This window comes from Octopus bimaculoides, chromosome 8 (genome assembly GCF_046866305.1).
Source record: "Octopus bimaculoides isolate indiv1 chromosome 8, ASM4686630v1, whole genome shotgun sequence".
NCBI lineage: Eukaryota > Metazoa > Mollusca > Cephalopoda > Octopoda > Octopodidae > Octopus > Octopus bimaculoides.
Window position 1 is genome coordinate 58,704,405 of NC_142935.1, and position 15,500 is coordinate 58,719,904.

General features: G+C 36.6%; 1 protein-coding gene across 3 annotated transcripts in view; it reads left to right on the plus strand.

The window, feature by feature from the left end:
• LOC106877777 (neprilysin) overlaps positions 1 to 15,500 on the plus strand; it is a 323,337-nt gene that overhangs the window by 148,540 nt on the left and 159,297 nt on the right. For all 3 annotated transcript variants that reach the window (XR_016242904.1, XM_089356536.1, XM_089356538.1), the window contains 2 exons: positions 10,923 to 11,105; positions 12,890 to 12,979. Coding sequence is in view for 2 of the 3 variants with exons in the window: in XM_089356536.1 (XP_089212662.1) it covers positions 10,923 to 11,105; positions 12,890 to 12,979 (273 nt within the window). In the remaining variant the exon portion in view is untranslated. The remainder of the gene's footprint in view (positions 1 to 10,922; positions 11,106 to 12,889; positions 12,980 to 15,500) is intronic.

Sequence of the window (15,500 nt, forward strand, 5' to 3'; positions counted from 1 at the left end):
CGTTATGTAGATGAAAGTGGACGTTCACACACTAGCCGGAAATTTCAGGATCAGTGCAGTTGCGCAGCAACCAGAGCAAATATTTCCTACTCTAGACCCGGATCAGAAAAAGTGATGATAAAATTAGTACCTGACTGAAATTTGCAATTTGTTTTATTGATTTCCAGTTTACGGCTGTTATTTCAACTTACCGACAACGGGAAGATGATATAAATCTGGATCATCGACATTAAACCGGTTGTTAGAATTAAGGAAAGATCTTACGATCTGCTTTCACGTCGGATTTGTCTGTTATTGCAGTACTTGGGGGTTAAGTCTATATGATACTGAGAGAAAAAGAATAAAACTGGAATGGTCATGGCTGGAACGCCTTCCATCATATATCTTCTCAATCAAGGCTAACTTGGAGCTAGATAATAGCAAGACAAGATATGTTACATAATTTACCCCTAACCACACGTTCAAAATCAAAAAGAGGTGGTCAGGCTAGAACACTATTGATTATAGGTTTGTTTGAACCGGTCTGACCTATGTTTCAACAATAATGATAAGATAAACGACAAGTATTTTATTCCTAAATGTGATATCCTATAACCCACGCCTATCGGGTTTAGTTAACAGCTTATTAAAATAGAAGGAATTCGCTAGGATCATTTGCATTGTATTCATTGCAAGAATACGAAATCGTTGATAGTGATGCATTGGGGTGTTTTCCATATTCATAATTTTACTTACCTATTCCTGTTGCCTTGCGATTAAGGTGCTTCACTGTCGCGCGGACCCAGTTTCAATCACATTGTACAGCGTGTTGTGCAAGTGCTTTATACCATTATTTTGAGTTAATTAACGTTTACATCGTTGGCCTTATATTGGTGAAAGGGGTAAACGTGAATGACTGGTACCCTTTGATCGAATGGTACTGAATTGCAAACGTTCCTTTGAAATTCTCATCTCCTGAGCCACTCTAAACCTTTTACTGGGCCGTTTAAAGTCTGTACCGAACTATACTTTCCAAACTGTAATTTGAAAGTAAACCTGTGAAGCTTATGGACTTTGCAGGTCTCTCATATATACTGCAACAAATTCTTGAGTCGTTGTTTTAATCTGTCTATCCGCTTCAAAATACCAATTGCTATTTTGTTGTCCTAAGCAGATTCCATATCGTTTCGAGCATTTGGACTAAGTTTCGAGTCAAAGTATATCAAAATATTCCACCCTTTAAACTACCAGTTTCACAGGCTCTGTAATTAAAATCTGGATGGCGAATCTCTCATTTCTGACTACTTTTAGTCTGAAAATATTTTATTGCGATGAAAAGATTAATCTTTGATTTGTTGCACAGTTTGCATAGTCTTTGCAAATGAGATCGCAGCCAGCCGTGATCAATGTTTCCTTGATCAATAAAATTAAGTATCAGAGATATTCTGGGGTTGGTATAATCGACGAACGTTCTTAACAAAATCTGATGGCTTTGTATCGAAAGTGATTTCAAAATTTTGGCACAAGGTCAGCAATTACGGGGGAGTGGTAAACTGATTACACATTTCCAAGTATTTAACTGGTACTTAATTTATCGCCTTTCAAAGGATGATAGGCAAAGTCAAGGACGGTGGAATCTGAACTCAGATCGTATAGATGAACAAAATTCCACTTAGTATTTCGCCCTGCACGGTAACGATTATACTAGCTCACTGCCTTCATTCTCTGCCTAAGTTCGAAGCTATTATCTAAAATTTATTTAATCACAAGACCCATAAAGTCTTGCGTGATTTTATGCGTTATGTTAATCGATTGATACATCTAAATGATTAAAAATAAATCGAAACTGATCCATTTTAATTCTTCTCACATTAATTATATTATCTTATCAAGGATAAAAATAATTATTCAGAATTGCTCTCACATTACTGTTTAAATTATATTGTCACATAGCTTTTAGTGGTTGTTAACTCATTTTACAATGCATATTCATATTAATTAAAAATGCAGCTTATTGTATCAGAATTTGATATTTTGAAACATGATTTGTCAGCAAAACTTAGAATGTTCTACTTAATAACATGATTATTCTATCATTATTATGCAGGAATTGCTTTTAAAATCTTGTTTAACCTCAGGTTGTAAACCGATCGAGGTAATCAATGATGAAAGACAGGCCAGATTTGGCCATCACTTTGTTGTGATGAAGAAAGTAGGCTTCAGGAAATATTGTTAATTTCATGCTTCTATTTTTGAAATTGTAAGTTGCGATTCTGGGGAGATTTAACTGCTACTTCTAACAGATCGACTGACTATGTTTGAGTTCCTTGGTTTTGCCTGTAGCGCATGCAAGAAAGATTGTTATATCTATTATGAATGCGTAACTTTGGTACATGGTCATAACTTTATCGAAATAAATTTATTTAGCTGAACAGTGGTTAGCAGTTATTCTTCCCCCGAGAAATTAATTTTCGTGTGGAAATTATTAAAGCCAGTAGAGAATACAATGTAATGTTTGTACTGCACATTTGAAATGCAGAAATAAGCTAAAGAAATATGAAAATATTTATTCTTCAAAAGACACTACACTGCAAAAGATCTCTGGCAGATAAAATATTATATTTAGTAATGATAATGCAATTAATTCGGATGAACTACGCATGCAGATTATGTCTTCTAGTCTCAGTTGACAAGAACTGATTCACTCTTTCTTCGTGATTAATAATGCTTCAGATAGAGAGACTAAATATTTATTTGTTTCAGTCTTTGGGGGTCAATGAAATGAAGTACCATTGATATATCATCTCACTTTAAACTGCGATATCCATTCATCCAATTTATATACTTACATGCCTGTCAGATATTAATATTTATTAACGTTAGGGCGGTGGGCCGGTACAGTCACCAGCGTGTTAGATAAAATGTTTAACGGCCTGCCTTTATGTTCTGAGTTCAAATATTACCGCGGGCGTTATTACATTTTATCCATTCGGGTTAATAAAATGAATAACATTTAGGAACAATGGTTCATATGATAGACTCCTCAATTCCTTTAAAATTACCGGCTCTGTGCCAAAATATATAACTAATAATTCTTGAGTTAAGTTTTATTACGAACTCTATACTATTATATGTTAATTGTTCAGTATAAATATATTTTGCGTCATATGTTCTAAAAATCTGACAAGTAATATTCGCATATAATCTTACTGCCCGGAAACTTGAGCTTCGTGTGTTACATTAAAACCTTGGGGAAGACTCTCACATGGCATATATATATATATATATATATATATATATATATATATATATATATATGAAGAAGAGAATTGAGTTTTAGTTCATTTGAATCATTGTAGTTCAAAAGTAGAAAACGACAAATATAATGAGAAATAAAGAAAACTTCGAACAATGTTGAAAGTTTAAAATACCTTTATATGTCCAGCACAAAGAATTATCTTCAGAAGAATACACTCATAGAAATGTGTATTTACATAGGTCCTGCTATTTTGTATAGCCCCATGGTTGAGTAACCAAAAACAATTCCCAAATGTTGGAGCAGTTGGTGTCATAGAAGTCTCGTTAGGGACGGGTGCGTCGGTGTTGGAGAAGTCTGGTTGTAGGTTAGCAGCAGTGGTGCCGTGGTAGTAGTGGGTGATGGTGTTGTTGGCGTATACTAGGATGTTGCTGGTGACCACTGTCGCAGTGACGTAAGGAGTGTTTGGTGGCATATTCACAGGAGCCATTGGGTTAACAACTATGATCCATTAACTTCCAGGTTAATGTGGGCAATGACTACAGCTTCTGTCATACGGAGATTTCCAGCGTACTTCTCCAAGTCCAGTATGGTGACAGCTATTCTCTTGGTGGTTTTGCCGCATTTGCGTAAGTGTTTGCGGAAGAAACGATCGTTGTAATGAAGTGTCCCTTCAATCGGGCGTGACGAATTTTCAGGAAGCAGGTTTTACAGAAACTCCTCTTGCCACATTTTTTTGGCTTGTGTTGGCATATGGAGTTATGGAGTTATTGATGGACGTTGAATATCCGTTGGTTCCGAGTATTTGTAGGATCACCAAACGTCTTCCTTCGAGAGATACATGACTGAATGCGACAACACCGCATTTGTTTGTCAAGCGTTTCACGTACAATAAACACATACACAGCTACAGGCATACACACACATGTATATGTGTGTGTTTATATATATATAAATATATATATATATATACTCTTTACTCTGTTTTACTCTTTTTCTTGTTTCAGTCATTTGACTGCGGCCATGCTGGAGCACCGCCTTTATAGTCGACCAAATCGACCCCAGAACGTATTCTTTGTAAGTCTAGTACTTATTCTATCGGTCTCTTTTGCCGAACCGCTAAGTTACGGGGCCGCAAACACCCACCATCGGTTGTCATGCGATGCGGGGGGTGGGCGACAAACAAACACACACACACACACACACACACACATATATATATATATATATATATATATATATATATATATATATATATATATATACAGGCACATACACGACGGGCGTCTTCCAGTTTCCATCTATCAAATCCACTCACAAGGCTTTGGTCGGCCCGAGACTCTAGTAGAAGACACTTGCCCAAGGTGCCACGCAGCGAGACTGAACCCGGGACCACGTAGTTGGTAAGCAAGCTACTTACCACACAGCTTGTGGAATGCGTCGCTACTTATTAGACTACAATGAAAATTTAATATAAATATTTGTTTATTTTTATTAATCTTTTGCTATCATTCGTGTTTAATATTCTACATCCATTGTGTCCTACTTCCATCGCTACGTACCAAGCACCGGGAAGGATACCTTTTATTGATAACCTTCCCAATTTTCCCCTATTCATCTTAAGCGTTGTTTCCAGCGATTCTTACAGTTTTGCCTTGTTTTAAGCCGATCACATGGCGGGAAAATATCATTTAACCTTTTGTTCCCTATTTACTGGATCGAAGTGCTTGCTTTTGTGGCTTTCGATGTTTAAATCTTTTTTTCTAAATATCTTTTTTAAATATATCGTTTCTCTTAACACCTGATTGTTTTCACATTTCTATTATAAAATCCACATATTAATCTAAAGTCACTTTAATGCAGTTAAGTAAAGTTTTTAGCCTATACGTATTCTAATTTGACTTTGAAAAAATCACTTTAAAGAATACATATGATTTATAAGAAGAAATTTCCTTATTTACGTATGGACTCAATATGAGGATTATGCTACGTGAATTTCGTCCGGAAGTCTGCGGCCCAAAATTTGTTTCACAGATATTGGGCGAAATTGATTAATTTTTACCTGCTAACTACAAAATTGACAAACAAATTGTCCTATCACGTACCGTTATTAAAAAAAAAATCGATCATGGCATTTTAGCATTACGCTCGAAGTTGAGTATTATTTGTTATAATTACAATTAATTGCCATAGGCTATGACAGATTAACTAATAGGCGTAATTTCAAAAAATAAACATGTAGAAATGTTTAGACAACGACGATTTGGTTAGACAGAGAGAGAATGCCTGCATCAATGTAACTTCAGTCAGCCGGAAGTACTGAAGAGAGATGACGCTATTTCCAAGGTTAAAAAATATCTTTCTTTTACTTCGGTTATGTCCTTCCCTACGTCTTTATTCAATGTATATATGCTATATATTGGGTCATCCCATAAATAATGCGATTTTTAAAAACTTAACCTAAAACATACTCTCCGTTTTCTACAATGCTCTTCCATCTACCTGGTAGATTTATTTGCAAGGCCCGTCTTCCAAATTGACTTGTCCGTGACGAAAAATACTCCTACAGTACTTTTCTGACCTCGTCTACAGAATTCATATTTTTTCCCTCCAAATGTTTTTGAAGACTGCATAATAAATGATAGTGGAGGCGCAATGGCCCAGTGGTTAGGGCAGCGGATCGCGGTCATAGGATCGCGGTTTCGATTCCCAGACAGGGCTTTGTGAGTGTTTATTGAGCGAAAACACCTAAGAGCTACACGAGGTTCTAGCAGGGGATGGTGGTGAACCCTGCTGTACTCTTTCACCACAACTTTCTCTCACTCTTACTTCCTGTTTCTGTTGTGCCTGTAATTCAAAGGGCCAGCCTTGTCACACTGTGTCACGCTGAATATTCCCGAGAACTACGTTAAGAGTACACGTGTCCGTGGAGTGCTCAGCCACTTGCACGTTAATTTCACGAGCAGGCTGTTCCGTTGATCAGATCAATTGGAACCCTCGACGTCGAAAGCGACGGAGTGCCAACACCAATGATAATCGAGGCAATGTCCGGTGAATATGGCGGGTAGGGCATTGGTTCCCATTCAAACTGCTCCAGCATTTGGAATGTCATCGTCGCTGGATGTGGCCAACATTATCCTGATAGAAGAACATCTTTCATTTTGAAAGCAAAGATGGTCGTTGTTCTAGTGCTTACTTAAGCCGCTCAAGCTGTTTGGGTTCGGAAGTTCAAATTGGAATAAACCTTTCATATACCATCAAACAGATAACAATACTTTACGTGGGTAAAGATCTTTAGTAGGGAGGGCGGTGTTACTCCTTTGCTTACCCACTATCTTCAGCGCTTGACATTTTTATAGAGAATCCAATGCTCGTCACCAGTCACGATTCGGTCCAAAAATGTTCATTCGTGAGATGTGGCAGCAAAGAGCAGAGGTTCACTCACTGTGAGCGATTAGACTCGGGAAGTTTGTGAGGAATCCGTTGACCCAATTTTCTGACTTTTCCGATGGCATGTAGATGTCGATGAATGGTTGGATGAACAAATCTCTACTGGTTCGGCAAAAATTACGATAGGATTTTATACCATCAGGGTTTGCAGGACGTCCTCGTCAAGCTATGCTGATCTCCCAGGACAAGGTTCGTCTTCTAGGCTGTAGTTTCCGGCACGGAATCAATGGAACCACAGCTGACACTGGCTAACGCTTATTGTCAGCAAAGAAAACTCCTGATGTTAACCTGATTCCAACTATGTTTCATTTGTGTTGACTGGTTTTTCATATTTCTTGATTAAAAACGTTTGTTTAGCTTGGTAAAGAACATACCTCATTCTATTGAGATTTTATATTTTCTGCCTCAATTGCCTAAATAATAGTTGAAATAATAAAAAAGTAGTTGTTTTCTATTATGCTCTAGTATCTACTCCTTATCACCTATAAAGTACTCTTTGTTTCTGAAATTACATTTTCCTCACAATATAGTATTTTGTATGTATATGAGTTAGCAGACTGAAATGTATAAGTATGTATAAATGTGAAGAAAAGCTAGACTGCATGACTGCAAAAGAATTTTATTGTTTAATGCTCAGGGGATTGTGGAAGATATAACTACTGAAATGGAACAAAGAGTTTCAGATATACAGATATTTTGTTTATATTCTCGTTGATTTTTCTTAACATTAGTCTAGTTTTTGTTCAGTTGATCAATGATTAAAGTTGTTCCAATCATGACCATCCAATGTATTTGGAGGTATAATATACCTAGAAACATATGACCCTATGTACCGTCTCATCCTATATTTTAAACCGTCTAATAAAAGAAGTATGTATAATATAATGTCGTGCAGCCGACATTTGAGATATGTTTGACTACTAGATCTAACAAGACGCAAGCTCAGTCAGTGGTGCTGGTTGACGGTTTTGAATAAGTAAAAATGTTCTACCAAGCGTGATATAAAAGAGAAAAGAAACGGGAATTGATTTGCAGCCAATAAGTTCAGCAAAGTTTATTATGTCTTGAAAGTAGTGAATCTATTTTCAGATTATGTTTTAAGCGAAGTGAATATCTAGCCGTTATCTATCTATCTACCAACCTATCTATCTATCTATCTATCTATCTATCTATCTATCTATCTATCTATCTATCTATCTATCTATCTGTCTATCTGTCTATCTATCTATCTATCTATCTATCTATCTATCTATCTATCTATCTATCTATCTATTTGTGTATTTTATACACATACACATATTATTCTTCACAAGACAGCACAAAAAATCTCTCCATTGACTATTTTTAAGGCGTAGAAATAATACGACTGAAAGAATTATGCAATGAACCAGCCATTGGAAACTTAAAATCTACTATGTTATTCTTCATAAATGCACAGTAAAAAGAAAAACAAGCCTGTTGGTTTTTGCTTGAAATTCTTTCTATGTCATAATAAATCATTTTACTATGAATCATAACAAAGAATGCTTCACAAAATTTTCTTATCATTTATATTTATTGTATTACAAGATGGCTTTCGTGTAGGTCTCAATACTGAATTAGAGTTGCACCTAACCGCGTTTTGTTTAGACTAAACAGTAGAAGCCAATTCTTCTAATGAGAGCTTTTGATATCACATGTATCAATGACAATTTACTCAGATGTAGTGATAAAAACGGGAATTATAAGCTAAAGAGAACTAATCAGCTATGTTAATTTTCAATTAGAAATAAATGGATTGTCTCCTCGAGGTTCTAGTAAGTTTTGATTTCCAGTGTAAGTATTATACCGTTATAGAAGTGCTTCACTTATACCAACGAAAGACTCATATCTCTCATAAAATAACTGATGCGAAGCATGCATATACAGTAGATCACGTCTAACGCGAGAGTGTTAAGGAATCAGATATTCATAACATATTATGAAATATATTTTTACCAACACAGTAAAACTATTGACTTTTCATTGATTTTCATTCTATTTTTAAGTTAAAATTTTATGAAACTAAAATGCACCAAGTGCTCTTTTTCAAATGTTATGTTCGTTGTTTCCAAGAGATAACATAAAATGAAAGAATGAAAAACCTGGAGCCATTTCAACGTTATGCAGAAAGTGGGAAACAAACGGTTCTGAAATATTGGACTCAGCTATCAAAACTGCCATCAATATGTTCAAACAGATACGCTTTCGATCGCCGTTTATCGATTCATACAGCACAGGTTAAGGGAAAGATCGTAAATTTGTAATAAAACAAGAATAACTTTAGTGGAGACAAAAAAAGTCATGCACACATACACTGAAGCACGTACGCACGCACGCACACACACTCACATACACACATACACATGTACACTCACAGAAACATACTCACTAGCACTTATTCATATTTAGAGTTTAAAAAAAAAACAGACCGTCGTTTCATATTTTCTTGCGTACCATGTCTATACATGTGTATTCACGCGCATGTACATGTTAGTAAGAGGTTATCTCTTTGCTAAATTGGATTTGTTAAAAGATACAGGAGATACAGCTACCGAAGTTTAATGATGTTGGAAATGAATTTTGTCAGACATAACTTAAAACAGCCAATCAATTTCATTTTCTGGCAATGAACAAACTCTGCGATATTATCTATGTTATAAGAAACGGTTTTCTAGAATTAAAATATGAAAATACAACCTTAGTCATTCTAGATTTATTATCCTCTCGTATAAATACATACCGTTTAATGGTCAAATTTGTGCTGGTTGAATGTCAGCCAGCTTTAAATGTTCTGTCCAGTAACGTATAGTGATTTGATGCCATACGTCAAAAGCGTGTACATTGATATAGTTACTATCATTATCCCGTGGTTCTTGAGGTTAATGAATATCCGGTTAATCAGTAGAACAATGATTTAGTTGCCTTGCATGGTCTTGTCACAAACCTTTAATTTCTAAGCTTAAATACCTCTTGGTGGGTTTACCTTTCAGTGTTCTGTACTTAATTAAATAACTATGAATCAAACAGTAAAGCAAGCCAACGGCTACATGCGAATGTGTAGAGCTGGGTAACGTGTACCATGCTTTTGCTAATTGGTCTATGTGTTTAGGTGACCGTGAGTAGACATGTATGCACTCTCGAAATGTTCGTCCCTTGATCCAGCAACCTATCCGGTGTTTTACAGCTTGCAGGAGAGACATCAACATCAGTACTTGGCTGGTACACAATTTCATCTGTGTGTACTGGCTCCCTATGAAAATGTGAAGCCTCATCAAGGGAAAAAAAAAACCCGTCGCCTTGTCCAGTAATTGAACCCGCGAAGTATGATCATGAGAGGAATACCTCCTACTCACTAGATCACGAGCCTCCAGTCAAACACCATTTTCAGTTAATAAACTTCATATCAATTTCTCTCGGTAACATACCAGTTTTTCTTTGAGAAGAGGCTACTGCAATTCGATCGACTGTTCTCGTATGACGAATCCATATTTTGTTTACTCTGGATATGTTAAATAGTTCCATCCTCTTTCTAAAAAGCGCCATGAAAAGAAGCGAAATAGCATATAATGTATGATAGAAACAATAATCAATCGATTGTGATTTGAAAGGGATATATCTGCTATTTTTGATAGATAAATCTTTCATAGAGAGGATTTCGTTGAAGAAAATCCCTCTGAAGCCGATGGATTACATGACTTGTGGTGAGAGGCAAATTGATGCCAATTAGTTGAGGGGTCATTTTTGTGAGGTTTAGAATATGTTTAAGTAGTAGTAGCTCTGTCCAAGATGCGGGAAGTGCACTTTATTGTGGGCCCCATTTGATAATTTGAGAGATTTGGCAACTATCAGAAACTCATGTATTTACTCTTAGTAATTATTTTACTTGACCTAGAATGATTACAGTTAAATCTTAACCTAATAGGGTTTGATGCATGGTCGTACAAATATGAAACTATATATTGTTAAACAATATAATATTTCGTAAATGAAGGATTCGAGGAAATGCTTAAAAGGAAGGTAAAATAAATTATAATACACAGAAAAAAGTTAACCATAATGTCGATCACGGAAGAATTGGTAATTAGATTGTAAATGTTCGCATTTTAATACCTTACAATTCTTGCATGCTCTGCTAGAAAATTTTAAGTGATGAAACATTGAACAATCTATGTTTTTTGCTTTTCCTATAATACACGTGTGATAACCAAACCAACAGTTAGGAGCGGGTTCCGAAGCGACAGGTAAATCAATCACTTCGAATGTCCCTTACTATGCACATTTAAGAGACCCCGAATATGACGAGCTGCTATCACAGGTGCTGAAACAGTTCGACGTTAAACATTCAGACGTAAAAGAACAAATAGATGAACTTTCGAATTTCATCAAACAACTCGGAATTGTAAGTAGCAATGTGTTTTTTTTTATAATTCATTGCATAAGTAACGTTTGGCCTAACTACTAATCTACATTGATGAAGGTAGACGCGCACACACAAACGGAAAAGAAATATATGCATACATATTTAGATGTGTGCTTATAAAATTAGTTTTGAAACCACGCTGTTAAGGGTTCAGTCCTATTCTGGAGTATCTAGAGCAAATACTTGTTCTCCAGCGCCGGATCGATCGATGCTTTGTGAATGAATTTGGTAGACAGAAAATGTGTAGAAGCATGTCCTGTAAATGTGCGTGTATGTATATTTTGCGGGAATTTGTGTTTATGGTGTGTGTGTGTGTGTATGTCTGTGTGTGTGTGTGTGTGTGTTATCGTGTCTGGGTTTTTGTGTTCGTCCCCACATCGCTCAACAAGTGATGGTTTGTTCCTGATCTTGTGATGATAGAATTAGTACCAGAAATTTTCCGACCAAACACTTTAAAGGTGGAGCACTAGCGTAACAGTAGGCCATGACTGAAATCAGTAAGGCGAGGCACGTTCGTGCGCGCGCACATTGACACATCTTCACACACGCACACGCAGACACGTACACACACACGTACAACACGTACATACACGCGGGCACACACACAAACACACACACGCACACGCACACGCACACACACACACACACTCACACACATAAATGCACGCATTCACAAACGAAGCAGGCTGGCATCACCGTGTTGTTTCCGGATGAAATTCGATTGCCTGTAATGAAATTCGATTGCCTGTAATCATAATGAAGTGTCTTTTATCATGCCTGAGGTCGATAGAAGGCTTGTGACTGATGTTGCGTCGGCTGAAATTAGGGTGTACCTGCATATTCTCATTTCACATCGTGTGCCGTCCATCCGGGTTCAGCTTTATGTGAAGCTTACACGGTTCTGTGGCATACTTAAACTCTTACACCTTGTACTAGTAGCGGGTGTGTTCTTGTGTCTATCTTAGGAGCGGGCGCGCGTGTGCGTAACACTGCTGCGTGCGTGTCAAGAATGTGCTTAAACATGAATGTTTTCTGTGTTTAAGTGCAGGCATGTATGCCATCGAGTGTGCGTGTCCCTGTTATCAGTTGGTGTCTGTATATGGGGCGGGTGAATAAGGTATGTTTGTATATGAAGTTGATATGTGTGTGTATATTCGAAGTTTATACGTACGTATACGTATTTAAGGACCCTTGTATATGTGTGTGATGCTATCTAAGGTATGCGTCTGCTGTGTGGGAAGTATGTGGGTCGATGTAGACAGAGGATAAGTGCTAACAAGACGTTGGGTTTGGGACGTGTTGGCTCATCAGTATATACATGCTATTATACGTGGGAGGAGGGCAGTTAGAGTGTGGCTGCTGGTGTGTGAGGAGTATGAAATAGTGTATGAACGAGTGCATGTGTATCTATATGCTGGAGGTGCATAAGGGAGTGTTGTTTAGGCACTGACAATAATAATGTAGAGAAGGTGTGTGATGGATAAAGGAGGTGGCAGTGGAAGGTGCGGCTGTTTGGTGTGTGTAAATATATGGGAAGGTAGGTCTAAGTTAAGAGAGGTGACGAATTGAGTCCCTTAGAACCTGGGGAATGAAGCTAGAAAATAAGATCCCGATTGCGATGGAGGTGGGAATCTGGGTGGTATTCATTAGCATATATATATCTATCTTCGAATTTTTTTCTGTAGTTTAGGCAGATACTGGTGCGATGTTGAAGCAATTTTTTGTCATTTATATGTTTATATTCTTTTAATTATTTACACTAGTTAAAATGGCAAAGTCGAATCGATATTGATGACGTACCTGCAATGTATCATTTGACAACACTTGGAGAAATAGCTGCGAATTACACATCGGTAGGTCATTCGTTTAATATTACTTTCTGTATTTCTATTCACCAGTATACACATCCCGTAAAAATTCTAAATTATTGTATATATTGTTTGCATGTGCGTGTGTGTGTAAGAATTTTATAATGCTTAATAGTTCATGAATTTACATATACATACGCAAGTATATGTATGAATATGTTTATATGTATATGTGTACATAGCTCTAAATATATGTATGTATATGTCCATCCATTCATTTATCTATCTATCTATCTATCTATCTATCTATCTATCTATCTATCTAGATAGATAGATAGATAGATAGATAGATAGATAGATAGATAGAAATAATTTTATACGTGTATGAAATCGGCGCACGCACACGTACAACTATATATATATATATATATATATATATATATATATATATATATATATATATATATATATATATATATATATATATATACATATATATATATATATATATATATATATATATATATATATTATATATACACACACACATAATATTGCATTTATACATAATACTGACGTTTAAAAGACTAGTTAGTCTGGAATTATTCACATATTCATATTAGAATAAGGTATACAACTTCTTCGTATACATACGTACGTACGTACGTATGTCCGTATATAAGTCCATTTGAATATATAGATAAATGTGTGTGTGTTTGTGTGTGTATACGTGTACTATATGAATGTAAGGATGTAAGCTAGAGTTTGAGGGGGAAATATGGCTGTTCGTTTCGCTATGTTTTGTTATTTGTCTGATTTGTAAGCTTTCAAGTCTTTCAGATGAGAATACAAAAAATGTGAGGGAGAATAGCGGGCTTGATAAATTTGGGTTTTTTTTTAGAGAGCAGACTGTATTTAGATATTGTGAAAATGTGTCAGATGACTGCACGTAAAACTCACTGAATTTATAATGAAGTACATCGTAACCTCAGTCCCCTGTACTAGGACAATGCCATTGATTTAGAAAATTAACAAGAAAATTTGGAACGATAGAGAAAAAAGAGAGAATAAGAGAGAGAGAAAGGGGGGAGTGTATGTGTAGGGAGAAATAAGACTGAGTTAAAGAGAAGATTAGAATGTAGGGCAATGTAATATTGTTGACATATAAATGATATACAATAGCCTATTATTTATGTAGAAGTCAAGCAATAATTAAGGAAATGAGAGTAAATGGTCACATTCTAAGTGATAGTCATTGACAACATCGCCATCGTTGGCTCCATCTTCGTCGGTAGAACCATTATCCTTATCGTAGGCATCCTCCTTCTACTACTACTACTACTACTACTACTACTACTACTACTAAACAAGGAACAAGTGGGGTTTAGAAGAAAAAACGTGCAAACAATAAAAAACAAAGTTAACAAAATAAACAACAACATTTTCCAATAGGGGAAGTTCCACTCAGGGCCACCCAAGGCACTCCGCATATCCTGATCACCCCTAGTGCCAAGGGAACGCCAGGTAGGCCCCCATCTTCCCCTCAACTGCTCCCGCTTACAGACGACTATTCAGAGTGGGCACATGTGCACGAGCCATTTTCACAACATCCAACCACCTTTCAACAAACTTATTGGGGGGGGGGGGTACTTCATTCTCTACCCCCACTTTCCTTTTCAAGTAAAACTTGAAAAAGTCGATGAGGTCTCGGCCGAAGAGGAAAGTGTCTGTCTTCTGTCCTTTCAACCTTGTCCATCACACTACCTCATCCACTATAGCCACCAGGCAGAGGAAAACTGCCTTTCCGTCCCGGCGAAGAGAAAGCGGCGGGATGATCCTCACAGTGGACTCGGCTGATAACCGGATTCGTCCTACACGTAACAACAGCTGTTCGACAAAGCTCCACAGGTCAGTAATGCACGGACACTGGAGAGTACATGCAGGACAGTTTTATCACCCTGCACACACCTCGGACAGGTTGTGAACAGCTGATATCGTAGTACATCTCCAGCGTTTGAAGCTGTGCAAAGACAATAACATAATAATAATAATAATAATAATAATAATAATAATAATAATAATAATAATAATAATAATAATAATAACAACTCGAATATGGAATCTAAAAACAGAAACAATTCCTATCATAGTAAGAGCCTTAGGTATAATAAGAAAAATATTCAGACAAATACATAACAAAAACACCAGGACTTACAAATATATATAACATACAGAAAATTGCACTACTGGGCAGTGCACACATCCTACGCAAAACACTTTCAATACAGTAAACATAAGAGCATCACAGCAAACCACAGCGCATACCCAAGGCACACAGAGCTGCGCTCGGTAGTGAAGTGAAAGCACGCTATAAAAATAAAACTACAGAACAATGATAATAATAATAATAATAATAATGCGATAAGGAAGAAAGAAAAGTTGAGAGATATGACAGGTTAGCTTGGGGAGTTAAGCAGTTGTGGTCGATGAAAAAAGTAGCAGTGTTACCAATAATTGTCGGAGCCCTGGGGACAGTGAGCAAACATCTTGAGAAGTACGTAGAACG